This window comes from Anticarsia gemmatalis, chromosome 6, assembly GCF_050436995.1.
Source record: "Anticarsia gemmatalis isolate Benzon Research Colony breed Stoneville strain chromosome 6, ilAntGemm2 primary, whole genome shotgun sequence".
Classification (NCBI taxonomy): Eukaryota; Metazoa; Arthropoda; class Insecta; order Lepidoptera; family Erebidae; genus Anticarsia; species Anticarsia gemmatalis.
Window position 1 is genome coordinate 4,568,431 of NC_134750.1, and position 27,907 is coordinate 4,596,337.

At 36.2% G+C, this 27,907-nt stretch overlaps 1 protein-coding gene across 4 annotated transcripts; it reads right to left on the reverse strand.

Annotated features, from left to right (window-relative positions):
- Window positions 1-2,164: 2,164 nt before the first annotated feature.
- On the reverse strand, window positions 2,165-27,563 carry LOC142973551 (uncharacterized). Of its 4 annotated transcripts, none has more exons than XM_076115375.1 (5): window positions 27,462-27,563; window positions 4,698-4,930; window positions 4,259-4,362; window positions 3,845-3,954; window positions 2,165-3,584 (listed from the first exon to the last, which is right to left on the reverse strand). In XM_076115375.1, the coding sequence occupies exons 2-5, from the start codon at window positions 4,926-4,928 to the stop codon at window positions 2,695-2,697; spliced, it is 1,335 nt and encodes a 444-aa protein (XP_075971490.1). In that variant the 5' UTR covers window positions 4,929-4,930; window positions 27,462-27,563; the 3' UTR covers window positions 2,165-2,694. The 4 variants fall into 4 exon arrangements, with proteins under 4 accessions (XP_075971490.1, XP_075971489.1, XP_075971488.1 ...); XM_076115374.1 differs by having other exon boundaries at window positions 3,836-3,954; XM_076115373.1 differs by lacking the exon at window positions 27,462-27,563 and adding an exon at window positions 10,916-11,036 and having other exon boundaries at window positions 2,165-3,596; window positions 3,836-3,954.
- Between the last annotated feature and the right edge of the window lie 344 nt (window positions 27,564-27,907).

Here is a 27,907-nt window from a genome sequence, read left to right on the forward strand (position 1 = left end):
TCCCGGAAGGCATTTTTTATGCATACTATTAGTATATTTTTATGATCGGATAATGAATTTGTATGACCTATCGATTGTAAATGCTATTTTTAGCGTTCAAACACGTGCACTATTTTCTTCAGGCTATTTCTAGTACTTTCTATTTTAGTTTAACAATTACCGCAGACAGAGGTGCAGCTTTACTTTTTCATTATTTGATAAATATTGACCTATCGAAAATGTATATGCGAGATATGTATAATGATCAATTTTTAATATTAAACTTAAAGTTAAAATAGTTTTGAAATTTAAGTTTGATATTAAAATCTCATTATTATACACCGAATACGTTAAAAAGCTGAATTACCTACCCTGTAGCAACCGCTATAGAACTACCGATAAACCAATACCTGAATAATTACAACTTCAATACTGAAACGTAAAGTTCTCAATTAAGTGTAGATCGTAATTCGCTACAAAATAGAATACCCACTTTGTTAAATGAGTTTGAAGATAAAGAGAGACGTTCTAACAGAATAGGTACATTGTTAATTGCATAAAGAGGCCATTTGGAAGCTAATTTGAATGTCAACGCAGTTTCCAGAATTAATTGTGTTGCTTCGTGCCGTACACAAAGCTACAGCTGGTAGCTTTGTATAGTGCCCGCTAATGCGACTAACTATATTAATTCAAACTGAATGTTTAATCAAATCTATGAATTAGCATATATTACGTGTTGTAATGTTCAGCAAGTAGTTAAATGTAGCTTTGTAGTATGGCAAATAGAATATTATACGTGCGCTCACATAAGTAGCGGAGTGTGTTATAGATGCTTGAGGCTGAGTGCCTTTGTACGGATGACTTTTGTTTGTGAAAATAGACGGGATGTCATTTTATGTTTTGTTCTTCGTTTCAGATATTATTTACAGTACATTACAATGAGCATGCATGAAGTAAAAAGACAGTTATCAATAACATTTAGGTGGCTGGATAGTTTTTAACAATGTAAAGGCTAATAATTTTATAAATCTCCTCATTATGATTCGAGTCTTGATAATGATAGTCTTTAAACACATCCTCATTGGCTTTCAAGTACGACTATAATAGTAACATTTACTTACAAAGTATTTTGAAGCAGCCATCTATAAAACGAACGCGGCAACATTACCTAATGATCACGAAACCCTCTGATATCGTATTATTTTATTAGGAGAGTATTACTTTGGCTTCAATAAATCCAAGGCAGAAACATTTGCGAAACCCTTTTTATTGCTCTCTTTGGCTTTTTATGTTATTCTTTTTCGTAAAAGGTTTAATATTATGAGTGCGGTATTCTGGTTACTGTGTTTTATTTGATAACTGACGAGAGATTTTTCTGAGTAATTGTGTGAAGATTGTGCCTATTCTTTGTTGCAACTGTAACATAAAAAAGCCTTTGTGACATACACTATATAACTGTTACGCAATTGGAATTGACTGTGCTCTCTTAAAACAAGTGCGCGCGTGAACCTGTTCATACTCAGAAAATTCGGGCTAGCTTTTAATACCTAAATTATATAATATGTTGAATAAGGCCAAGGTTTATCTATTCAAGCTAAGTTCAAAGTTCTTGTTGTTTTACCGCGAAATATCTTCAATAATAAACGGCAAAAGTTTGCGGTATAATGCTTTCAGGCGTTCTAAACAAAGCTAGAACGACTCAGATAGTTTCACGTACAGTACCCACGCGACTTACCTAATATATCGTCTGTCTATTCATCATAAACTTGCAAGGACAAATACGAACGAGAATTATTGTTTCGCAGTTGGCAAAGTTATGAGGACATTTACTATGTCTTACGTTGATTTAAGTTAAACGCCCGACGTGGCCGGCGGCCGCTCACCTATCCGAGTAATTGAAAAAGTTGTCACGTAAACTTGGCCAAATTGGTCCCGATGTCACTTATAACTTTATCCGGCTTCTTTGTTTACAAGTATGCGCCAGCGTTTGCCGCTTGATTTTATAGTTATTGCTTCTTGATGATGTTAAACTTTTTCACTTCGCGTAATAGGGAAGACCCAGGGAATTTTAAATTATTTCTCAAATTATTCTTCCCAAACAAGCAAACAAAAGTTTCTGAAATTGAAGCATATTATCAAAATTGTTCATGGGTATTGTGTACAATGAAAATGCAATATAACATCGATAAAAACTTTTATTGATTAAAGACGACAGAAAGTCGCCTTCGTCTATTAAGCGTACGTTTCTCCCGACGTCTCCATGTTAATGTCTGCTATATGATAAAGTTTTAATTGTTTTAATGGTAACACTGGATTACAAGACACAGATTGTTGAACGAGACGGGTAGGGACGGGCGCGCGGTGGGAGAGCGCCGCACTCGGCGTGGAAAACGCGCGCCCGGTGATTACGAATATAATTCTCTATCTAACAATAAGTCAATATTCTGATCGCTAATATCAAAAAATTTACAATGAAAATAGAATTTACTCTAAAAATAATTTACGCGAATCAGGCGTCGGTCGTGAGTCGACTCGGGACGACCGGCGCCGGCGCGTAGTCTATCACATAGAAGATTCATAAAGTACAATTAGAAGCGCGGAGGCACGCGTCGCTCGCGAACCACCACGCTCCTCTCACTCTCCATTTTAGAAACGAATCTTTACTCGACAACTAAAGGTAATAATTTACAAGAGTTTTAAATACACCGGTGGTGTCTACACGAAAAGGTCTTTTAACGACGTGCAGAGGCTGGCATCGCAGCCCTCCGTCGCTTCCTCCTCCTCTGGTCGATTGGTGTACCAGCGCTCCCCGTCGGCTCGCGGCGACGGCGAAGGCCGGGCACCTCCTGGAATGTCTCGTGGCTTCATTCGCACCTCATTGCTTTTGGGTGGCAATTCTTTCAGAGTGGCCGTGCCCGACGTAGAGGCACCTGGGTCCACAGCTGAACTCTTCCTAAGAAATACTTCTATGGCACTACCGAGTGCGCTAGCATCGACGACAGAGCCTGATGGTTTGTCCCACACTACGGCGGCCACGTCACCGGGAGCCGGTTTGGAATCCGGGGCAAATGTCACTTTGCTCTTCTTTGGTTGCTCTTCTTTTTTCTTTGTGGCTAGAGTTTGGTGTCTACGGGCGAACCAGGTGGTGCCGGAGTCTGTGGGTTTATCTCGAAGCGTGGAAGCATCGAAACTGCTCGACCTCATGTCAGCGAGACGGCGGGTCCGCTCGGGCTTGCCACAGCGGTCTATTTCGGTAGCGGAAGATGTGAGTGCGTTGAGCATGAGATGGAGATCTGTGTCGGTGCAAACGACTCCGGCGCCCGCACGAGGTGGTATCGGTGGCGGCGGTGGCATTTCCGAGGCTCGTCGACGAGCCGGTATGGGTGGTAATGGTGAGCCTACGAAGTCGGAGTGTCGACGTCCACGGTTCGTGTACCGGACCGAACCACTCATCGGCGAGCGTTCGTCAAGCGGTTGAACTTCGCACACTCGTTCGTTGGAAGTGTTCCACAGACGCATGCGCACCTTGCGCGCCTGTACAATGTCGTCCATTATGTCCAGCTGTAGGTTGTGAGTGCTGCCTAGCGTGTCTGTGGCTGGTGGACCTGCGAACGAAACTGGAAGATGACAAACGCTCCTTTAGTGACTTGCTGTAACATGATGATGATTTTAACCTAAATAATTGCCACGTAATACATATTTACAAGTCAGTTGGAATGAAGAATGTACATATATTATAAATAAAAATAATTGGTCAAATCATAGAAAAATAGGAAAAATATTAATGAACCGTCCTAACCGAAATAATATAATAATAAAAATATATAAACATATAAATAATTAGTAATAAACTCACATTTCTTACCGGAGCCAGAATCTCTACGACGAGCGAGCGCGGGGAACGCAGCGATGGACTCGCGACGTCCACGACCGAACAGTGCCTGAGGCACTCGGGATATTGTTACTACGGAATGTCTGCAACCAAATATCTTTTGTAAATATTACGACAAATAACGTTTTTATAAGAGACCCGTCCTACATAATCAAAAAATTCTTGGCAATTTCATCGCACATATCTTATTTTGTTAGGACTCCGTATTGATCAATATATATTATACCGAATTTTAAACGCTTAAACTTATTATAGAGGTAAATCGCTTCTAACTCCACATCGAAGAAATATTGCCGATTAATGTGATGTCCATATATATATATAGGTATGATGCATACTAATTTGAAAAGAGCACGTCCTATATTAGAATTTTATCCGTTTCCTTACCTACGGCCGCCAGGTTGTGGCGGGGCCTGGCTCAGAGTAGCCAAGAATGCAGCCTCGCGAGCCTCCCGCGCCGCACTCTCGCCCCTCTCGGACAGGCGTCGAACCTATTACCATACATAAATATTAATCCTAAAGTTTCACAAAGTTCAGTTTAATTTGCCCAACTTAAGGGAAATCGCTTAATTGTTTTACCAAGAAATTACCATGAACAGAATTAATTGAGAGTTCTTCGGATTATTTCAATGTCGACTCCTTACTTAATTTATCAGTTATTTAAAGAATGTTGTTAATCTACTGACTGTTGTGAAGAAAGGTGGAATCAATTTGTGGAAATACTCTGCAAATAACACTTTAACAAATAGAACCAGTTGAAGTATTACAAGTTGTTGACAATAAAATTAAACGAATGCTTCAAAAGGTATTTTGAAGGTATACAGACCTGACTGGCTGTGGGTCCAGTGGTGCAAGACGGGGTAGGCAGCGAGTGTTTGCGAGTATCGCGCCATGGCGACAGATGGTAGGGGTCTGGCGGCGACTCGGTGTCGAAGGAGAGGCCGCGGGCCGGCGCCGAGGACCGAGGGGACGAGTCCGTGTCCTCAGCCCCACTCTCCTCCACTACGATCAGCGGCTCGCCCCCGCCGGGAATCGCCATTGAACCGCGCCGCATCATTGCTGCATTACAAATGCAAAATCACTTACAATCTCGAACATGCGATACACGAGAGATTGCTCAGCTCAGTGAAGTTTGATATTGAATCGCTATTGATCACTTTTATGTTAATAAATTAGCTAGAAAGATCACTATTTTCTATTCTGTGTTGGATCCCGCTATTCTCCAATATTAATTATCCAATAAACTTCTATTTTCATTCACGTTAAGTACTTTAGATGTGCGCTGTAAGTTTAACACCCATGCAAAAGTCGGGTATCAAAAACATTAATTATTTTACTCGAAATGTTGAGTTGTTTTTGAGAGAAAATCTAGGTCAGCTTGCGCACACGTTTCAACCGAACAAACGCAGTCCTTCTGGGAAAAGGTGTAGATGTTAATTAAATTAAAAGGTTTATTTCTATTTTGTTTTAGTAGTGTTTGTTAGTGAGATGGAAGTATTGGGTAATATCCTGTTGTTGATGACGTCTGATTGGATGGGTCAGTAAACAAGGCGCCTCGCTACCTTGGTGAAGCTTATATTAATTAAACGTTGCATGTTTTTGTTTGATGGTAAATAATAGCATTAAAGATAGTTCAGAGGTGATTAAATGAAGGTATAGTTTTCATATGATTTAAAAGCGTATTAAATAACATAACAATGATTGTTAATTAACTCTTGTATGTTACTGATGTTCAAGAACTTTCATATTGATTTCCATACAACGCAAACCTAATAATGAAAAGGAATATCCACAGCGAGATTGTTGCTTTAGATGTTGTGTATGTATAGTACCACTTACAAACAAAGTCACACATTTCATCCAAAAATCTAGCTCACGCTCAATAGAGACACAAACGTGGAATCTCATAATTAAACATTCGAAGCATTTACTAAAAGCACAGACTTTATTAACTCCAAATTACTTTTGTTCATGTCTGTAAAAGATTACAGCCATATTTAATTAAATATTAATTAAAGCTAGAAGGCATTATTTGTCTTATTTTATATAGATTAAACGTTTAAGATTTAACATAATTTAGTTAAGCGACCGAGCTTCGTTTCTATTAGAGCGGTAATTGATGTCAGAAAGTTAAATTATTTCACTGATTTGTATTTTCATTCAATTTTATATCTGACGAGAACATTTCTATTGGTTTTGTTTCAATGTTCAATTTGGTCGGATCATTAGATAAATGGGGTTCTCAATGAATTGGGGGTTTTGTTAAGTAGATGTTATCGCTGGGTAACACAGAATAATCACCGAAATTGTATACATTAAACCTAAGTTTATAAAAGTATTGTGTTTAGAGCAGCAAGACATATAGTCGAAACTTAAAAGCTTCTCCGATCTATTAAGTACCTCCTTCCTAGAGGGCTCACTCCTTCTTTAACACTATCACACGTTTCCTGGGATTCCTTACAGCTCCAACAATTTTGAACTACAAGCTACACCAAACATCTAAAGAACACCAATTTCTTTAGCACTACCGGTAGCGCGACAGATATATTTCAACATCAAGTATATTTCCATAGGTCATGCAAATATATCCGATAACTTACAAACGATCTCGGCAAGCTTCGTGAAATGACGACAAAAGGCGACATACTCCGGAGAGTAATATATAACAGAGATTGATAGAGGCTTTTCTTCACATGCCCTAGAACTAAGGGCGGCTACATACGGCTCACTGACTACAAATATTGCTTAAATACCGACAAGGGAGGTCTGGAATCTGCTAATCCCTCATCAAATAAAATGAGGGTACTTACTTACATATTTGGAAGAAAATATAATTTCCTTTCTTATGAGGTAATTATAGTAATACGAGATTGGAAACTAACCCTTGTTATGTGACGGATAAGTTTTGAACATTACATGAATTGGTCGATTACGCAGTCTCTTACTACTTCTGAATATGCACAATACACATGGGAGTACGGAGAAACTAATAACACTTGAAGATTATCAAAGTACTAAAACACGGTTCTGTACAAGGAAATGTACAAAACTCAAATTTTCTTCTAAAACGAGTGTTTTATCGATATATCGATGTGAAGCTGAATTCTCTAACACTATCGAGTATAGACAATCGGCCCGCTATCGCTAAATCCATACTAATATTATAAATGCGAAAGTAACTCTGTCTGTCTGTCTGTATGCTACTCAATCACGCCTAAACTACTGAACCAATTTGCATGAAATTTGGTATGGAGATATTTTGATACCCGTGAAAGGACATAGGCTATATATCATCACGCTACGACCAAAAGTAGCAGAGTACCAGTAATTAATGTTACAAAAACGGGGAAAAATTTCACCTATTCTCTCTTATTGGACGCAAGCGAAGTTGCGCGGGTCAGCTAGTTTTATATAAAAATCTGATCAGTGCCACTAGCAGGCGTCGTAGGAACTATTTGGGCAGTACATTTTAAATGTCAAACTTTCGATACTCGACAGTACCGTGTAGAGAATCGCGCTACTGACTACTGATATAATGCGTTTATGTTACGTTCAAAATCGATTCTATCATTATAATAATCCTAGTAATCGTCTATAGGTAATGCAATTGAAGCATAATTTATAGAACAAACATTGGTCATTAATCATAGAGTTGATTACTTTAACGGATTGAAAACAAAGTCAACATAAATTTAGGGCAACGCTTCATAACGATATTTGATAAGTCGTGGAAGTAATTTGTAAATGTAGTGCCACTGTTTTTATGAATTTGGACTGTGACGCGTCAATCAAACTAAATGAAAGTGGACTTAATATATTATATACGTTTGTTTATAAAGTATATTTTACCATACCTATATAGATAACACTGGCTTTATAAATTTATATCTTTTAAAACAAATATTGAGTTTATTTTTTTTGGAAAGATTTTGAGATATACTGTTGCAAACAATCTATATAAATAAAAATGAATCACTAAAATGTATGTCCTCGCATAACTTTTGAACAATTAAACCAAATTGGTCAATTCTTCTTTAAATATAATATGTTTGTAACTGTCGGGACAAGGTTTATGTGGGATCAATGGGATCGAAATTCCCACGGGTATGGAATCGACGGGGTAAAATTTTACTATACCCGGACGAAGTCGGGCCATTCTGCTAGTAAATTAAAATTACCGAGTTTGTTTTCTATTGTGTTGATTAATGTTTATAATCTATACTATAATATTATAAAGCTGAAGAGTTTGTTTGTTTGTTTGTTTGAACGCGCTAATCTCAGGAACTACTGATCCGATTTGAAAAATTCTTTCACTTTTAGATAGCCCATTTATCGAGGAAGGCTATAGGCTATATATCATCACGCTACGACTCTAAGGAGCGGAGTAGTAACGAAAAATGTGACGGGGAAAATTATGACCCATTCTCTCTTACGTGACGCAAGCGAAGTTGCGCGGGTCAGCTAGTAATATGTAAACATGAATTGCTGTTTGTTAGTCTCGCTAAAACTCGTGAACGGCTGGACCGATTTGGCAAATTTTGGTCTTGAATTATTTGTGAAAGTCCAGAAAAGGTGTAAAAGGTGAATAAAAGCGAAATCGCACGGAATTAAATCAAAACAAGAAAGCGTGAGCAAAGCTGCGCGGGTCAGCTAGTAATATATAAACATGAATTATTGCTTGTTAGTCTCGCTAAAACTCGTGAACGGCTGGACCGATTTGGCTAATTTTGGTCTTGAATTATTTGTGAAAGTCCAGAAAAGGTGTCAAAGGTGAATAAATTTGAAAATTCGCGGTATTAAATAAAAAACAAGAAACCGTGTGCAGAGCTGCGCGGGTTAGCTAGTATAAACTAAAATTTCGTTAAGTTAAACTTTTTCATTTCGTTAAGTCAATTATCACGGTTCAATTGTCCAATTTAATAAAAAAATAATATTTATGTTCTATCTTTTAAAAATAGGTGTATTGAAAATAATAAGCACCCTTGAAATCCATTACCGACACTCATGATTGAGTGCACTTCACGAGCGCTTCTCGTGTTTTTAGATCTACACGTTTAAATACAACACGATGTATTACATAATAATATATTGCAATGGACTAAGGTCTAATTCACTCATACCATAATACGTCTTGCAGAAACTAGTTGAACCATGTCTAAAATAAAATTTACTTTATTAAACTCCAAAATGTCTAAATCGGGTGATTTCAGTATTCAAAAAGTATTTTTATTGGTGCTAAACATAACTCCATCCGTGCGACATATTTATATCAACGTTAAAAATTTTAACTTGTTTTACAGACCAGTCGGGGATACTAAGATATTATATTATAATATAATTTTATAAAATTTCGCATTTACCTCAGTTTGTACTTACCTAAAGAAAAAAGCAAAAAAACCCTACGTTAACTTCACATATGTACTGAGCCCTTTGTACAAAAACATTTAGTTATACACACGTTATTCCATTCGAGAGCATCGGTAAACTTCCTACACAACGTTTAGGCGCTTTCACGTCAAATAAACTTTTACAGCACATAGCTGTTGCTAACTGTCGCTTTGAAGATTTTCTGTATTTCAGTTTTATACTGGTTTTATGTGAAACTTAAATATAAGTATTTATTTTATTACGAAACTGTCCTAAAGAACTTTTGTTAACTCTGTGTACAAAATCATCACGATTTGGATAGGGAGGTTTCTAAATTCTTACGAACTAGATTTTGCTCGCTACTTATTCCGCGTAGTAAAAAGATTTCTAGTGGAAAAAGAACTAAAGTAGACGCACATGACTAAAACTGAAGAAATTGTGCACAAAATTTCATAAAAAATCGTGAAGTCGTTTTGGCGTGATTGAGAATAAAGCATTCAAATATTTATGTATATTTGAAATGATCTGTAACCTTTCATGTCAATAAATGTGTTTTTTTGAATCATTATCTAGATAACAACAGCGCGATGGCGAACTTTCGATCGTGTTGCCTTTAAGTCTAGCCATTTAAATCAACTTCAAAAAAGTTTAATCGTATCTACAAATGCTGATCGTTTTTCCATATAAAAACTGTAGATATCAACTCAAAAAAGTAGCAAGTGGTTTTGATCGTCCCTCAGATAAACAGTCAATTAAAAAAATAAACGCTTCATAGAACCAGTTGCTAAGTCATTTACGTATTCCCTGTTGATTATAATTGTGTGTCAAACCGTTTGAAGCCACCTTTACACGACAAAATAATACCATTAAAGGTGATTACTTTATAACGTTCTTACAAAACACAATATAACACAATTAGCGGGCTGCTGTTTCATCCCCCTAGAACCCTTTAGTCACCCCCTTAGCTAAAGTGATGGAGGCTTTACTGCTCACCAAGGCCGCAGGGCGAATTAAATGAAAAATGTAATTTAAGAAAATGTTCACAATGTTGTTTAAAGAAAAGGCTTTGTTCACGTGAAGGCTTACAGCTCTCTCTACATCAACAATACTTGGATACCCGGGGAAGTTGTGAAGTGGAACATTCTCGTTTGCTATTTACCTTTTAAATTCTTTTGCTAAATGTAAATGTTACGGTTTGGCGTTTTGTTAGCTGTTTCAACAGTAAACGGAAATAATTTCCACGAACAATTAATAGTCATATTTAAAACACGAATTCATCGAATTCGCGAAATCATTTAACCAGAATAATTTATTAATAATAATAATAACGCGGCATATTTTATAAGCCAAACGGTATATAATATAAATACACATTTCCGATAAATAATTACCTATAGCTGAATTCAAAGTTCCGATTCAATTAACGCGCCTGTTAAGTACGATAAATTAATTTACAACACACGCTATCAAAATTGCAATATTCATATTCGCAAAATGTTAACATCCAGTTATAAAACCCCAAGTTGGTAAGGCACACATATATTCCAATTTTACGATGTGATTATAAACTCATAAGTTCATAAATTAAACGATAAAGATAAACCATACCCAAATTACCAAACCGTTTCGATACAACACAATAAAAGCTGTTTAAATACACTTATCAATTACACCCACATAATCGTTATCAGTTCAACAAAGGCTGAAATCACAGATCACGCACAGAAACAAAACGGGCCAATAACATTATCTAATCGGTGGTTGTGATCATTTGATTCAGTATCAACAGGTCTGGTAGCGGCCCCGGCAGGCCAAGGCTGCTTTGGCACTGACCCGCTTCCGTCACCCCCCCTCCGAGCCCCCCCCCACGACCCCGAGCTCCGCGCGAGCCCGGCTCCGACCACCCGCCCGGGGTACAATCTCATTGCAACTGCAGCAAGGAAATAACTGTCCGGATCAAGTCACTCGCGTGACACTCCTGTCTTACGAAATAATAAAGTTGTTGCTATTTGAAATTTGTGAGCTCGTATTTTTTTATTAAAAGTATTTTTTTCAGTTGAAATAAGAAAAACAAACGGATTTAAATTGTAACGAAATGAATCCCCTCAAATAGTAATAAAAGTACGAATATAGCTTATTCAATTTTAATTTTACAAGGGTACTTTTAGAAGCTATTTCGTGTCGAATGTAAAATATAAGTTTATGTTCAGTAAGCGGCAACTCTGCACTCTGAATAGCCGTGAGAACTAACAAATAGGTGCACTAATCCTAATGCGCTTTTACACTGATTAACAGAACGACTGTGACCTAATTCTGGCTCCATTTATTCATTCGTATTCCGTCAACAAAAACGTCACTGACTCTCTCGCGAGAGCCAACGTTTTGTGTGCAAAGTAACCGTTTGACAAATACTTACGAGGGTGTCTGTATGTGGTTCCGTGTGTGAATTGTGAGCCTTCGATAATAAAATTCAGAGAAATTGCTACGAAAGTTCCATCGTTTTCTCGGAATAGGGCCCTCTCGAAAGTTTTCGTCAGTTTCTTCGGGCGTTAATATCAGTTCCTTCCGTCTGTTCTGTTATGGATCATGAAAGCCTATTGGAAATAGATTAGGTATTGCCTCCAACATGAAACTTTACTCTGGTAACCCGATTGAAGTCGTAAAGTTCTAACGAACCATATCTGTCTTGAAAGAATCAAGGTTATGTTCTTTTAGAACTGTTTATTAGTTCGTGGAACGGCTAAGCCTTTAATATTAAATGTTTTATTTGTGATTCAATGAGTAGGAAAGTAGTATAGCGCCCGAACTAAATTTGTTTTCGGAGAGAAAGTAATTTAAATAAATACATTGGCGTTGGTGTTATTTCTTCTTGAGACTAAACAGGGCAAACGCGACGTATTTTGATGTTTGGCTTGGAAAATAAATATAATAAAAACTGGAATGAGCAACATGAACATTCATGTGGAGATTTATTGTTTTGTTTGTTTATATGCAGTTGTTTTGATGTTTTGTTATATTTTGGTCCTAAAAGTGACTTTCCCGCTAACATTGTTATTGGGTGACAAGCCGGAGTAATATATTTAATTGAAAATGTGAGAATATTTTCTCCCTAGATGAATGGCAACGAGAGAAATTTAACCCATTTCCGTATAAATTTATTACATGGGGTTTATAACCTCATTGCTGAGAAATGAGGTTGAAGTGGAACATTGAACATTAAATATTTTATTCCGACATAGAAATAGTGAAGCAAAAATACATTTGTGCGTGTTAGTATCTTTTGTAAACTAGAAAGTATACACTGTGCAAATGACCTAAATATACGATTAGTAGGAATGGTTCTCGTCCAATAACCTGTAGCGCAATTCTCGACAGTCGGTACTGTCGAGTATCGAAAGTTTGACATTTAAAACGTACTGCCAAAATAGTTCTTACGGAGCCCGATAGAGGAGCTGATCAGAATTTTGTGCAAACTCGATAGTTAGTCGGTGGTAGGTAGCTGATAGTAGTAAAGAATCGAGCTACTGACGTATAGAAATTTGGGTTGATATAAAGACAACAAAGGGTGAATAAGTAAGAGGATTTTAATGAATAGAAAGGTGATGGCGGAGAGGTTAAATATCACTCTAGAGAGTGCCACTGTCTTGTAAGACGTAGTTTAATTACACCATTAAATGTCCCGCCCGAGTAAGCAGTGCACCGGCTTTCACTTATCTCCTTAGCTTTACGACTTTGAAAGTTGCCATCATTGCCTCATATAAGTACGTCTTTAAAACTTCACTATAGCTGTTTAATATGAACTACTTTATGCTTGAGGCATTGTTTATACATTGAACGTATATCAGAAAACACTTCAACCTCAAATATACGAATGTATTGTAATTTGGACTGTAAGTATTACTCATTAAACAGCAAAACGAGTGAATAACGAAACTTTACTTATACGTGTAAATAGTGATGTGTTATTTTATATTATGTTGGTAACTAAACTAATAAAATAGTTAATAGTTATGGAGCTCGTCTACATGGTTTATTGTCAATAAGTTCTGATGTTGTGGGCACTGAATAATGATAATAACAACTGTTTTATAACACGCTACTCGGTTTAATGGAGACATTCTTGGTGAATGATAAGTAGAACCTATAAAGCAAGGTATACTTATGAAAAAGAGTCCTACAGACTAGATCAACAGCGAAAATATTGCGTTCATAAATGTAAGTAACACATAGGTACGTAGTTATTTTACGTCAATGTATGTATATGTGGTAAATGAAAGTCAAAAGTTCACACCGTGACCTAAGGCCTAGGTCATCATTCTCACTTAAAGAAATAGACCCAGTTCAACGTGCTCATAAAAACAGAGCCTCTAATAAGCGCCATGATGTTGTCATCATCAGAAATTCTATTTGTCCAAACTTTGTACACGACTAATTACTCTTCATAGAAGCTCTTAATGGTTCGACAATAAATAATGAATGTGTAACATCATTTATCTCGGCCGGAGAAAAGTAATTTTTACACCAAAGCTGAAGGGAAAGTGACATAAAATTAAGTGCTTTAAGTAATAAAACGTGGTCCCACACAGAGGATTCGAGCGTGGCAATTTTATGGCAAAGGTAAAAGCCGGCTCAGCCCTCACACCTACTACAATTTCTTTCTTTTATGTGTTTTATGAGTTCGACAAAACAGTGTCACGTTTAATAGCGATGAAACCACAAGAGATCAAATTGATATACCTATTGTTGAATTTTATTTTACAAAAGAGCATGACTTCTTAAGTTCTTCATCGTGGTTTGCTATACGTTTGTATTCGACTATTTCGAATACTTCATCACAAGCGAGATTGCCAACATTAAAAACACTGCCATAAATCTGAAGTTCACATTTCTAGTTCCCTTTGAAGTTCTAAATATTCGGCGCTTTTATTTACTAGCAAGTTGTCAAAATGTAGACGTGTATTTAGTACGTAATTCCGTAAAGGGGTACAGCGAAAATTGGAGCACAACGGAACGGCAAAGCCAACGGGAGTTGTATTAAAAATTCCGCTTGTAAGTTTCCTACTAACAAGGCAGAATGTCGAGGAATATGACGATAATGCTGTGACAGCAATGCGACTGGTAATTGGTTTCCTTCCTTTGCATGTTACGAATGCACGAGATAACAAGCTGATACGTTCAGTCTCTGCGCTTATTCAAAAGAATTCAAGACACCTGCGTTTACTGAGAATCATTAGCGACTATTATGTAACTAGCACTACGGTAGTTTTTTCTCGGGGCCAATTTAATGTCGTCCTTTTACGACAGGCGTTTTTCTATAAAATAGTAACATAGTGTACCTTTTGCGTTTAGTTTTTAGGGTGTGTATTTATACTTGACTTTTGTATAATTTGGCGCAAAAATATTACCTTACAAAACTTTACAAATAAATTATTATTTATCATATTGAAATCATAATTTGACTGACACGACTGCGGTTTTGCGGTAAAATTCAATACTTATAATTATTAACAGGCGAGTAGTTAATGTCACTATAATTAAAGCTTCGAAAATGTAATTCGATCGTCACATATTGTCCAAGCTCTTTGGGTTTATCCTGCATTCATTAAAATTTGATCATGGATTTTATGGTCATTATTTGCGTAAAATCATTTTGAATATCGAATGAATAAGGAGGAAATATTTTGAAGCAACGCGTTCACATAATATTGGTTACACAAAGCATCTTTTACTCATCTGTATTTTTACTGCAACGTCGACACTCTATGGAACATGTGCGGCCACCGAAAGAGCCAATAAGCTAGGCATAAAACTAGCCCACAAAACTGTCAAACAACTGTAGTTTACTTCGCAAAGCCATAACATAAACAGGTTAGCGACATTTTATATAGGGACATTGTGCATGCTTTCGCGATAATAGCGGCGTAACATTAACCCAGCTTTCCTCAGGGTGGCTCAGTTGCTCCATTAGTTCTTGCGAGTTAAGGCCGACACCTTGTTCACTTTGCCCCAGTTGCGTTTATTATTAGCTAACGTCGATACAGAAGGGCACACTGGGAATAGTATAAAGAAATGCCAGGAAAATATCGTGGAAATCTTCGCGAGAGTTTACTTAGAGAATGTCAGCGCGACGGCTGAACGCTGGATTTCCTTTGCCGATTGATGTTGACAGATTTGACAGATGATGCCATTTGATGTCGTTTATCAAAGTTTTACCAAGTTACGAACTTTTTTGAATAAAGTAAACCGATGAATTACGAATAAAATAAACTAACTGTTCGTGCTGTCAGCGTTTTTGTAATGATGATTGTGTTAGCCGAATTTAGTGTTTTATATAGTAATGTTTCTATTTTATTAGATAAAAATGTTTTTATTTATAATTCTTAATGTCTTTTCATACATATTACTTTTGTTTTGTAGCGTTTTAAAATTATATTTTTGTGGTACGTAAATATTTTAGAGTGAAATCATCGTTAATGCAAAGGGCTTATAATACCTGGAAATCAACATTCATTGAAATACACCGAAATAGCCAACCAACGAAAACAAAAGTTTTGGTTGATTAAAACCAACGAATAATGAATTTCGAGCATTTCGTGGAAAACTGGATGGAGTTTCCGATAATTTGAATCTAATCCTTTGTCAGGGTAATATCATGACGGCGAGAATTGCGCACAGGGAACGTAATATGACGTTCTAAAGCGATGCAAGTTCTACCGCGAGAAAGAGACAACGCTATATGATATGTATAGTTCTCCGTGTCATATTTGGTGGTGTATGTGACTGCCGCGCAGAGATCGAATTCGGATCCTCAGTCAAGCCACAAAGTCGTTTTCGAGTTTTTCTGTTAGGAATTTATCACAGATTGCCTGGAGATATGAAGTTGAGATGTAGACCTCCGTGACTCGAAGAGCAAGTAAAGCCTTCCCACGGGGCTATGACATTGAAAGAATAAAGAGTGTACCTGTGTAATGTGCACACACTTGGACACTATAAACAAAGTCCTGTAGCGCGATTCTGTACAATCGGTACTATCGAGTATCGAAATTTTGACATTTAGAAGGTTCTGCCAATATAAAAATATTTCCTACGACACCCGTCAGAGGCGCTGATCAGATTTACATACAACATTTTTCGATGACATGTCGGTTGTCGGTAGTCGATAGTGGTAGAGAATCGAGGTACAGTTTACCGGTTTCAATGAAATTGAACATTACATGATATAGAAAGAGATTGTCTCAGCTTGCATAACTTTAGATAAAGCCCCAGATGTGTTCAACGAGAAAAATATTCACAATGAGACGATATAAAAAGAGGTAAAAGGTACACCGTCGACGCTGGACGGAGTTAATTGATTCACTTAATGTAGCGTGTTTATTTTGACCGGAAACATTGTTATGATTTGTTCCGAGTCTTTTTATAAGTGAACGAATTGTTTGGACGTATTAATTGCGGATTATCTGCGTTTGATGGTTATTAATTGTTGGGGAAATTAACCTTTTATGCCAAAATGTAAATAACTTTAAGAAAATAGCAAGCATAGCAATATTGTTTCTTCTCATTAGCACCAGCTTTGCCGAAAAGGTGGTAGAATAAATCTATTATAACGTTTTTGATAACTAGTAAAAAGTTAATGAAATAAAGGATAATTTGAATTAGAAGTAGGTGATATTATTATGTGTTATTATTTATTCTTAATTTTACTAAAAATAAATGGCTTAATTTGTTTTCTTCATATTGATTTGCTTCTATAAATGGTAAATTAAAGGTTGTTAATTTTTAAAGGACCGAAGGGAAATCAGTAAAGAAAGCGATACCTCATTAAAATATTTTCAGGAATTTACTCTGAGGTCGGTAAATGTAACACGCTGTGTTTATTCTCAAAATTCTTTTGACAAACAAATTAATTTAATTACGTAATTTGAGTAAAACTGACAAAATATAAGTTTTTTTTTGCACTTAATTAATATGACATTTAGTCGATAATTAGCAATCAGCTATAATAAGTTCAGTCTCTATTATATTATACATAAGTACGAAATAGCGAGAAAGTAGAAACACAAGTAAAAAGAAGATAATTGTAAATGGTCATTTTATGTTTAAAAACATGTTGGACATTAAAATCTAGCTGATAAATTGACATAATATATCTATAGGTACTAATATTATAAACCTGAAGAGTTTGTTTGTTTGATTGTTTGTTTGTTTGAACGCGCTAATCTCAGGAACTACTGGTCCGATTTGAAAAATTCTTTCAGTGTTAGATAGCTCATTTATCTAGGAAGGCTATAGGCTATATATCATCACGCTATGACCAATATGAGCAGAGCAACAGTAAAAAAATGTTACAAAAACGGGGAAAATTTTGATTAAATCTCTCTTATGTGACGCAAGCGAAGTTGCGCGGGTCAGCTAGTTCAATTATAAAATCTTTCCTAATATAACGTTCGTTAATTCACAAATTATTTAACATGACATTCACACAAAAGCCTGTTAACTAGGTCATCTATACAGAGAAAATTGAGCAATATCGCCTAAAATATGAGCGAGTAAATCAGAAGCACAAGGGCACCTCTGCAACTAAATACACAGTTGTAAAACTTACTGTCAGATGTTTGTTCATACTAGGTTTACTACCATTGCGAATTGTTTACAGCACGTAAATACTGTTTTAATTATGTTTTTGGTAAATCGTTTGTGATATTCCAAGCTGCATTTGGCTATTTATAGTTACAAAATGAAGATGAATACACCTATGGAACTATAGCACGATTTCGATGATGTTTGTTGAATGGATAGATTGAAAAATACTGTTTAACAACGCCTAATTTAGCGTTATTTTCTACAGTCGACACTTTCGAGTATCGAGAGTTTGACATTTAAAATAATAAAAAAAATAGTTCCTACGGCACCTGTCAGAGGCGATAATTATTTTTTGTACCAAAATTTGTTGATAGGCAGTTGTTGATCATTCTGCAGTATCAACTATTTCCAATTTTATAGTAACACTAGCTGACCCGCGCAACTTCGCTTGCGTCATATACCGTTTATGTAACATTTTTCATTACTACTCCGCTCCTAATGGTCGTAGCGTGATGATATATAGCCCATAGCCTTCCTCAATAAATGGGCTATCTAACACTGAAAGAATTTTTCAAATCGGATCAGTAGTTCCCGAGATTAGCGCGTTCAAACAAACAAACAAACAAACAAACTCTTCAGCTTTATAATATTAGTATAGATAGATTTCAATGCCACCTATTAAGCACCTAAAGGAATGCGATTCAACAAAAACAAAACTGGTTAAAATAGAGGCTATGGATGTTTTACAGCTACACTAATACCGTATCAGACATCGGTCGTATAAAATTCTATCCCGTGTATTTCGTGTTGACCGTAGTTGAAACATTGTTAAACCCAGCCGCTGTACTGTCTAAAACTAACTAACCGTCGCGCACAATGATATATCATTTTAAAAACTAGTTGACGACACAATGTTGCTGGACGTACATTTATTATCTGTGTCGTGCTTTTAAATTACACAGGCACATTTTTAGCTATGAAATTCAGCAGGAATTTAAGATCTAATCGCTGATTAAATAATACTGTACCTCGAATCTCTACCACTATCGACTACCGACAACCAGCTAGCTATCGACATTTTGACATTTAGAATGTACTGCCAAAATATTTCCTACGACACCCGTCAGAGGCGCTGATCAGATTTTCATACAAAATTTCTCGATGATAGTTCGGTTGTCGGTAGTCGATAGCAATGAGAATTGAGCTACTGTACCTCGATTCTCTACCACTTTCGACTACCGACAACCGGCTAGCTATCGACATTTGACATTTAGAATGTACTGCCAAAATGTTTCCTACGACACCCGTCAGAGGCGCTGATCAGATTTTCATACAAAATTTCTCGATGACAGGTCGGTTGTCGGTAGTCGATATTAATAGAGAATTAAGTTACTGGCTGCTCCACACGTGCTACGACCTCAACTATTGTATTAACTTCATTATATTATTTGACTGTTAAAAAAAGTGGTTGTTAGTATCTAGCAAATTCTAATTTTAAGCTTCTAGGTATTTGTATCTCTTTTCAAGTTAATGGTAGATTTTAATTTGAGTTGATTATAATGAGTGTTAACATCTGTAGCGCGATTATTTTTCAACCCGTTCCATCAACCGTTTAACATTTAAATTTACAAAAGAAAATAGTTTTTGGAAATGCCGCTTGATAATCAATGGTGAACAATGGTATTATTTTGTAATTTTATACATAAAGATCACAGTAATAATTCATGTGCATCGTTATCTCAGAAAGCGTTGAGTAAAGACGTCGAAGTGATTACGAGTCATCGTGTCAAAGTGTCGTTTAAGCTAACTACTCGTACCTAAACTATTTAAAGTTGTTCAAAGTCATTTAGCAAGTGTCCTTCGTCAAGTCACTGGGATGAGAAGCTCTTAAACTGTTCCTAGATTATGCTATTAAGGATTGCTCTACTGAGTTTATTAAACTCGTTACTGAATGCTATTTACATTTTATTACAGGGATTCTGCAATTATTATTAAATTGGACGTGTTTCAGTTCATTTATTTTCCCTAATATACATAGTTTTTGTCCGTCTTTCGCACTGTCACGTTTAGCAGTCCGTTTCACTGCTAAGCGTGACGTGAACGACTGTTAATTCGAGGTCTCGGGTTCGATTCCCGGGTCGGGTGAAACGAGTTTTTTTTATTTTTTACTCTCCATAAACACCTTTCATGTGCCTTATAAAAACGATAAAATAATTGGTCGCGCGATTCTTGGACTTAGCAACATATTTGGCTATTCATTTTAATATTTAAAACGTTTATATATGACACCTTTTAATTACAGGAGTATGCGACCAGTAAAGAAACAATGAGAAAACATAAAATGCTTCATTTTACAAAAAGTATACTCTAAGGTAGACTAAGAATAACTGGAGAAATACAAATTAAAACCACTACGAGAGTAAACCCACAACGGAATAAGCTGTCGGTTAATTTACGAGCTGTTTCATCGCTTATTTATTTTTATATTCCTTCCGCGGTTTTATGGCATTCATAATTTCAATCTGGCACTTATATTTCGTATCGATTTCAAATGAGATGTCCGTGTTGATTTATAATATGTTTGATTTATATCCAGTGAGAGATTGTCTGAGTTTTACACATGCTTCAAATTCATATCAATCAATTTGTTCCGGGCATTTCTAAAACTTCCTGCCGTGTTATATTTCAAATCTATCGAAATATTCGGTTGTCCATCATGTTCCGTCATAGATAACGGATTGGATTTTTGCATGCATCTGATGGAATACAAAAAAGCAAAAGGGAGAGGGCGTGTTTGACGTTATTTTACGTCACAATTTCACATTGTTTTAAAATGCACTGGTGAATATCGGTACGTTTTAAACCGATAGAAACTTTCCCAAAACAGTACTTGAACAACTCAATATATACGCGAATAAACGAAATACTTCAACGAAAAAGAAAGAAACGCAGTCGTCATTTGAGACACAATTTTTCTGCGCTATTCCGAAGCCGCACAAAAAGCTTTAGACTCAGAGGAAATAACTAAAGGTAAGTACTTACTATACCTGCAAGTTATAACTTTAGGTTGCTTCTTGAGACGAAAGGCTTTCGAAGCGAATGTAGTATTCAACTATTTGTTATGTCGATTTAAACACGCATGACTGAATCTTTGAACCGGATTCTGCATGTGTATTTGTTTAATCACTGCTACACATTCACTATTTACTACACACGCGAAAATTTTCGAAAAATATTTGTATACGTTCCAAGATCAACACAGATAGGTACACTGAGATATATTTAGCCGTTTGGCTTCAAGGTACTAATTATAAAGGAGTTTTTATTAGACAACCACTGACCGCAACATTTGAGGGAACTCGATCGATCAAATATTTTGAGCACGCCGGAGTTATTTGAAGAAATCCGTGGGAGGGATGCATACTCATGCAATAGTTTAACACTTAGTTTATGTTCATTTCATAGTTTTATGATACGCGAAGATTTATTGAGAGATGATCAATACTTTTTAGGGTTCGGTTTACCGCACGATTAATAATATATCTTTTATATCACGCTTTTTTGTTTTGGTCTATGTGATTAGTTCAGAAAAAAATATCACCCAGAGTTAAAATAAGCTCTATATCTAAGAGTTTACAGTTTTCAGAATACAACTAGCAATTAATGGTTATAAACAAAAACTTTTGAGAAGATTTTCCCATTTGAACAAGGATTCCGATCTTATATCAATATTTCGTTAATCTTAGTACCTACAACGTTGCCAAAAATCGCAAATAACACAAAAACATCTCGATGACAGTTAACACATTGTTATAAATCAAAGCTCCATCAGGATGCCCTTCATACAAATCATACACACTTTAACAGTTTTCAACCACCGACCACGCATCGATTGATGTATACCAATATGATCGACAGATTCCACTCGTAGTGGCTCAGTAAAAACAAAAGACGTAAATCATGCGTATTTGTTTATAATACTTCAAGTTTAGTAGAGAGATATAAATAGAGTTGTGAGGTAGCAGGTGCATTAGCGAACGTTGTTGTACGCTGTTATCTCACGAATTACGATACGTTCGCGATGAAAGACTGCTACATACTCCACTACTAAGGGCTCAGGTGTATTGAAGGCATCAACAAATTTTCCTTTCCTCTGTTTTAAAATAGAGAACCATCCTTCGAGTATCAAAATAAAGGCAGATATTTCTAAAAGATTCCTTTAATGTTTTGTTACCTACTGAATTCTATTAACAAAGGTTTTCCTGACCATTGATTAAATCTATGAACGCAGAGCCCAAACGGCTGGACGTATCAGCTCAAATTTGAAATACAGCCGGTTTTGTTGACGGAAACAATCAAAAACGGATTTCGGGAGAATCTCGTGGGAAAGGAAATTATATCACAGTAGAACGAAGCCACAGCCACAGAGCTTGAATAACACGAAACTGTTCGAGAGATAAGCGATGGATTATATTTTGCTGTTAACCCTCGAAGTAAGTCGACGGCATTATTAAGATTTAATCATCGAGCATATGCCCGCTTTATCGTAATTACTTATCTCTATTCTTATCAAGTTATTGCGTTTTTATAGAAAATATTTGCAATATGACGCATATTTTCCTCCCACACAATAACTGCCTAATTGGTTTTTCGCCATTCCCAGAATTTCATTTACTAACAGTCGAACAATTAAAAGCATTGTTTGTTTGACAAATCAATTTACAGCGAGACCACATCGAATTATTCAACCGTTCAATTCTGATCGCAAACAAATTCTTCACGCAAATATAAAATACAATCACGTCTTGGCGCGTCAATACGCCGCGCCCCTAAAATCTACGAGGCACCGTGTCCGAATGAAACGTGTGTAAATAAAGCTGAAAATCGCTTTCACGAAGCAACGCGTCTAAAGTTTATTTTAGCAAAGTTACTTTTGCGTCAAACCTTTGAGCGCTTCAAACAGAACGTATAGGTAAAAATAACGTTTAGTTTTTGGTCTCGTTTAATCCGAACCCGCACGAGCTTTAGACGAGCGCGCTTATAGGTAATTTAAACGCTGTTTGTGTTAATCGATTACAAATAAATATTGACAAAGTTGTTGAAACTTTAGCGATTGAACTGGGGGAGTGGATTTGGTTAAGTAAATTGATATCAAATTGTATTATCGGATACGTTGCTTAGTTCGCCAGAGTGCCACGAATTTGTTATTGAATTATTTCTAAACAAGAAATCTAACTAGATTATTACATTATACGGTTTACAATATTATAGATATTCTTCATGCTAAAATCAGCCATTTAATCAAAAACATGTTAAATGTACTAAGTATTTAGCTTTAAAATATTAAAAGGGCCTTACTCACTGAACATTTTAACATTGCGATTATTTGAATTAAGACGAACAAAATGAGAGACTATCTGTCTGGGTATAGTAAACTAAAGGAAATAACGAAGTTTATAAAACCAATTAGCCGTGCACAATAGCTAGCTTGTTTGTAAAGACAACGAGTAAATCCAGGCTTAACCTGATTTTCGGCTCACTACTTCACAAGTCGTATGTTAACCCGTCCAACGTTTGTTTTCCCTAAAGATAACCGAGCTCGAAACGTTTTAATTATATACCAAATTACGCAGTATAAATTACATAAGAGCTCTGCTAATCCTGGCAATGAGAAGTTTTATGTGTATAATCTGTCAGTCGATGTGTTTATTATGCAGCCCACCGCCGGGACCCGTCAGCTCTCGTTTGATCCCGTGATTCATGATTATGATGGCAATAAAATATTTTTGTTTCCATCTATATGATGAAATATTATATTTTAAAAAATGAGGGCAAATAAATAATTCACTGAACTCTAATCAAAATGACGGCCCCTCAATTGAAAGGTCTATAAAACGCCTGTTTGTGTGAAAATAACAGCAATGGAAAGAAAAAGTAAACGGGCAATTGTTCCGCAACGTCATTACTCGTATTTCCTTCCCGATTCCCTTTTCTCCGATTCCTTTCCCGAATGTCTAATTGAAAACGCAAGAAAAACGAAAGAACCGTAATAGGAAAATAACAGAGTCAGCAATCACTTCCGCAATCTCATAAAGATTCAACAGTCGACGGAACCTCACAATTCTTTAATCAGTTCGCAACTTGATTTTTGGACGAGCGTCTTACGACTTCAGTTAGTAACAAGCTTGAAAATGCGACCAGACAGCTTTATTTCATTCTTGTGATTTGATTTTGGGGATGATATATTCAAACGATTTTCTATAATATATTTGCTGATTGAAAAAGTTTGTGTTCGTGATATTATGTTTTATTTCTTTTGCTTTATGTTACGGGTAACAAAGATCTACGATAGAATAAATGAACGTAGCATATTAATTAATGAACAACACACATTTGACCTATGCGGCCGCGACATCATTTAACCACATAAACCCATTAATGGCTCAGAGTCTCTTCTTTCATTAGATGCGAGACCTTTGTCCCTCGCCCAATTTTAATGATTATGCTCATTTGAGAGTTTATCGGTTTGATTAACTTTACCACAGTCACGTAAAAAATATTTCTATATTCTGAATCAGTACTAAGTTTAACGTCTATCCCGTATTCCAGATAGCACGCATTTATTTATGTTTATTACAATTATATCACGGAATTAGCGCTGGTGTTTCAAGGCGAACTAAATTTACACCAACTACTATTTATAAGGGTTGCTGGTCGGAATCGTTACGCCTAATTGTAATTAACGTAAGAAGGTAATTAATGGTTTTGGTAGAAAAACAATTAAGTTAATTGGTGTGGGATAAAAACGGTGTAACGATTAGTGAGAGGGTGTCGCGCCTGAAGTTATTTCGATGGTAAGATAGTGGTATTGCACTCCCTCTGCGCTCTGCAATTGATAATTTTTTAATAACTATCCAGCTAATACCTGAGTAATTAAAGTTTTTTGATTAAAGTAAAAATCATTACATCTATAAAACAATAACACGAAATGGGAATAGCTAAAGTTTTATACCTAGTACCAAGTTTCAAGCGAAGTCCCCGTAAGATATTCATCATTAATCCGTTTCATCTGTTTTCAGACGCTAACAACAACATGGTGAGTTTAAAATTAATTAATATTATAAACCTGTCGGCAATAAAAGAAGGGAAAGTGGTTAAAGGAAGGTTAATTAGAGTTCAGGCATCCGTTTAAAGGATCAAAAATGAAGCCGGAAAGCCTCCGCGGGCACAATAAAGTACTGAAACGATATCGCACTGATGAAATGCAGTTTATTCGTCAAGGGGGAGACAAAAGATTCATTGTTATTTGTTCTCTTTGTCACTGGTTCGATAGATTTTAATATTTAAATTGTTCCTTCATGATTCCGTTATTGATGATTGAAAAGATTAAAGTTCAATGATTCTCCGATTACTGTTTGTTTCACTTTACACCGATTTAAGTTTTATTCACAGTGAGTTTACGTTTATTGTTTGATGTTTGACTTGTTCAATTTACTTAAATTCGTGGCAAGTAGGAGTTATATTGATGGAAATAAATATCACTAATGTATATCTTACAAGAGTCTTTTAGGAGGGAGGGTTGAATAATGTTAATCATTCTGGATCGGAATTGAAATTTGTCGCTAAATCAAAGAGTACTATCAATTTAAGATTGTAGCTACGAGTGAAAGTCTGCCAGTTAAATTACTAAAGCTCTGAGGAATAGAAGTCATTTGATTTATTTGTTTTGAGGTATTAATATTCCTATGAGGTGTTGTCGATTGAATTAGAAAACGGCTAGTACGTAATGTTCATTAGAGTTATGTTTTACTATCTTTTGGCTTAAGAGAGTAAATTGTTGATAGTGGATAAATACCGCTAGGACTACGCTTATGTTAATGTGTTTCAATTTCACTCTATTTTTTGGGCTTAGAAAGCTTAAAGTGAATTACATTTGTACTGCTTATAAAAATCATTTTTTTGCAAGATATGATTTTCGTATCTCTTTATGATTAATATAACCGTCTTTTTAACTTTTGTAGAAGAAGGTATTTAAGTTCGGTGAAAAGTATTGTAAAAAATTAGAATTTAATGGGAGCATATTTCAATTTCGAAAATGTCAGTTATACGATAAATTCAGATTATTTATTGGTAGCTCTTACAAGCATATAAACGCTTTTATTAATAGGACCGATTATATATTTACTAACTTCGATGCATTTACACTTAATCAATAAATTTTGAAAGCTTTTAGTACCAAACAAAGATTTGCAATTTTATGTCTACATACATTTTTGATGTTAATATTACTCTTAAAATGTCATTGATGGCTCGAAGGCAAAACTTTACGCTAAATATCAGTCTGATTTTAAACGCCGCTATAATCTTATTTTCATAAACACAATAAGTTACGTTACTGATGTTGTTACATCAAAGAATTTTCCGTTGAATGGGCTCGCAAAGTTCAGGATTTCATGTTAATTAGCTACACTGTTTCAGTAAATCTATATCATGAAACAAACTTTTCTTTCTTTATAAAATCGTAACAGCCTCTCAAAGGTCAAATTGTATTTTTAAAGGTTAATTTTTACGGGCACTTTTTCAGGTTCTAATTATTTTACAAAGAGGTAAAACTCCGTAAGCATAAAATTGCTACCGTTCCTTTGATTTCGACTTTAGGCACAAAGGCACTGAAGAAAATAAATGAAAAAGATTCCTACCTGATTAATTCAACGTCCGAAACATTAACAGATTTTTGGTAGCTCACGAAATTCAAACGAAAATTAAACAAATCGACGGAAATTTCAAAGAGTTGATTTCAGATTAACCCCGATATCTGAGACTGTTTCCCCAGAGATAAAATACTTATTATCCGTAAGTCTAAAGACGTATTCTGTTTAATTTTGGATTATGAGAGAACAAAGTGTTCATAAATATTTTAGGAAGCAATTCAATCGTCGGGAGGGATTTTAGCATTAGGTAGGGTTTCGGATCTTCAGATCTGTTGGCGCGGCTCTCAATGTAAAATAATATATCATTACACTTTTTAGTATGTTTCGCTATGGGAGGTGCTACTTTGATACTCGATCTATTACCGCGCGTGATATGTGACTACATACTGTTCCGCCAAAGTTTCAATGGGTTCCGATGTAAAATCAACGTTTTAGTGCGTCGTTAATTTACATTTACGAGAAACGTTTTTCATGATTTACATATCCGACCAGTAAGAGCAAAGCGAGACCGTAAAAGTGTTCCAATAAATCGATTAAATCAAAGGTAAACAAGAACAGTCTGTAATAATAGAAGAGACAGTAAAATACTTTGAAAATACTACAAGTACTACGTTGGAATATTGTATAAACACATCCATGCAAACAATAGTGGAATAAATTGCACCCACGGTGAATACGTATTGCGAGAATTCATCGTTAATGATAACAGTATGGAAGTGTGATGGTAATTGGTGATGAGCATGTGCGTGTAATACGTATCCACCTGGCCGCGGCTGGCAGGGCGCAGGGTCGCGGAGGCTGGGACACGGTGGTGGCGCGCGGGGGGCAGGGGGAGGGGGGGCGACGATGGTGTCGCAGGGGTGCGGCGGAGGGGGTGTTGTAAGGCTGTGTAGGGCGGTAGGGTAATGCATGCGTGTGTTTGTGTCGCGTACCGGCGGGTTGTATGGTGTGCGTGCGCGACGCGGCGTGCGCTCCGTGCGGCGGTCGAGCTGCCACTGGGCGGGCCGACGCGCCGCAGCCTCTCCCGGACTCGACGCCCGCCCAATATGAATCTCTACCGCTCAAACTTTTTAATGCATCTCTTAAACGATTTTCACGCCCGCGTCCACTTTAGTGCGAGCGTTTTAAAAACAAGCACACGATTGAAACAATGTTTACGTCCAAGTTAAACCTACAGTTAACGCATATATTAGAAAAGAGTTCAGTTAAAAATAGATAAGTATCATCTAATTAACGCACTGAATCATTGAAATGAAAACATATTCAACGAAATGGAATTAGGGTGTGTTGAATATTTTAAAGGCGAATGGATTTACGGTTTACAGATGTCTTATTTATTTTCATTCGCTCTCATATATATCTATTTGAAGATGAATGA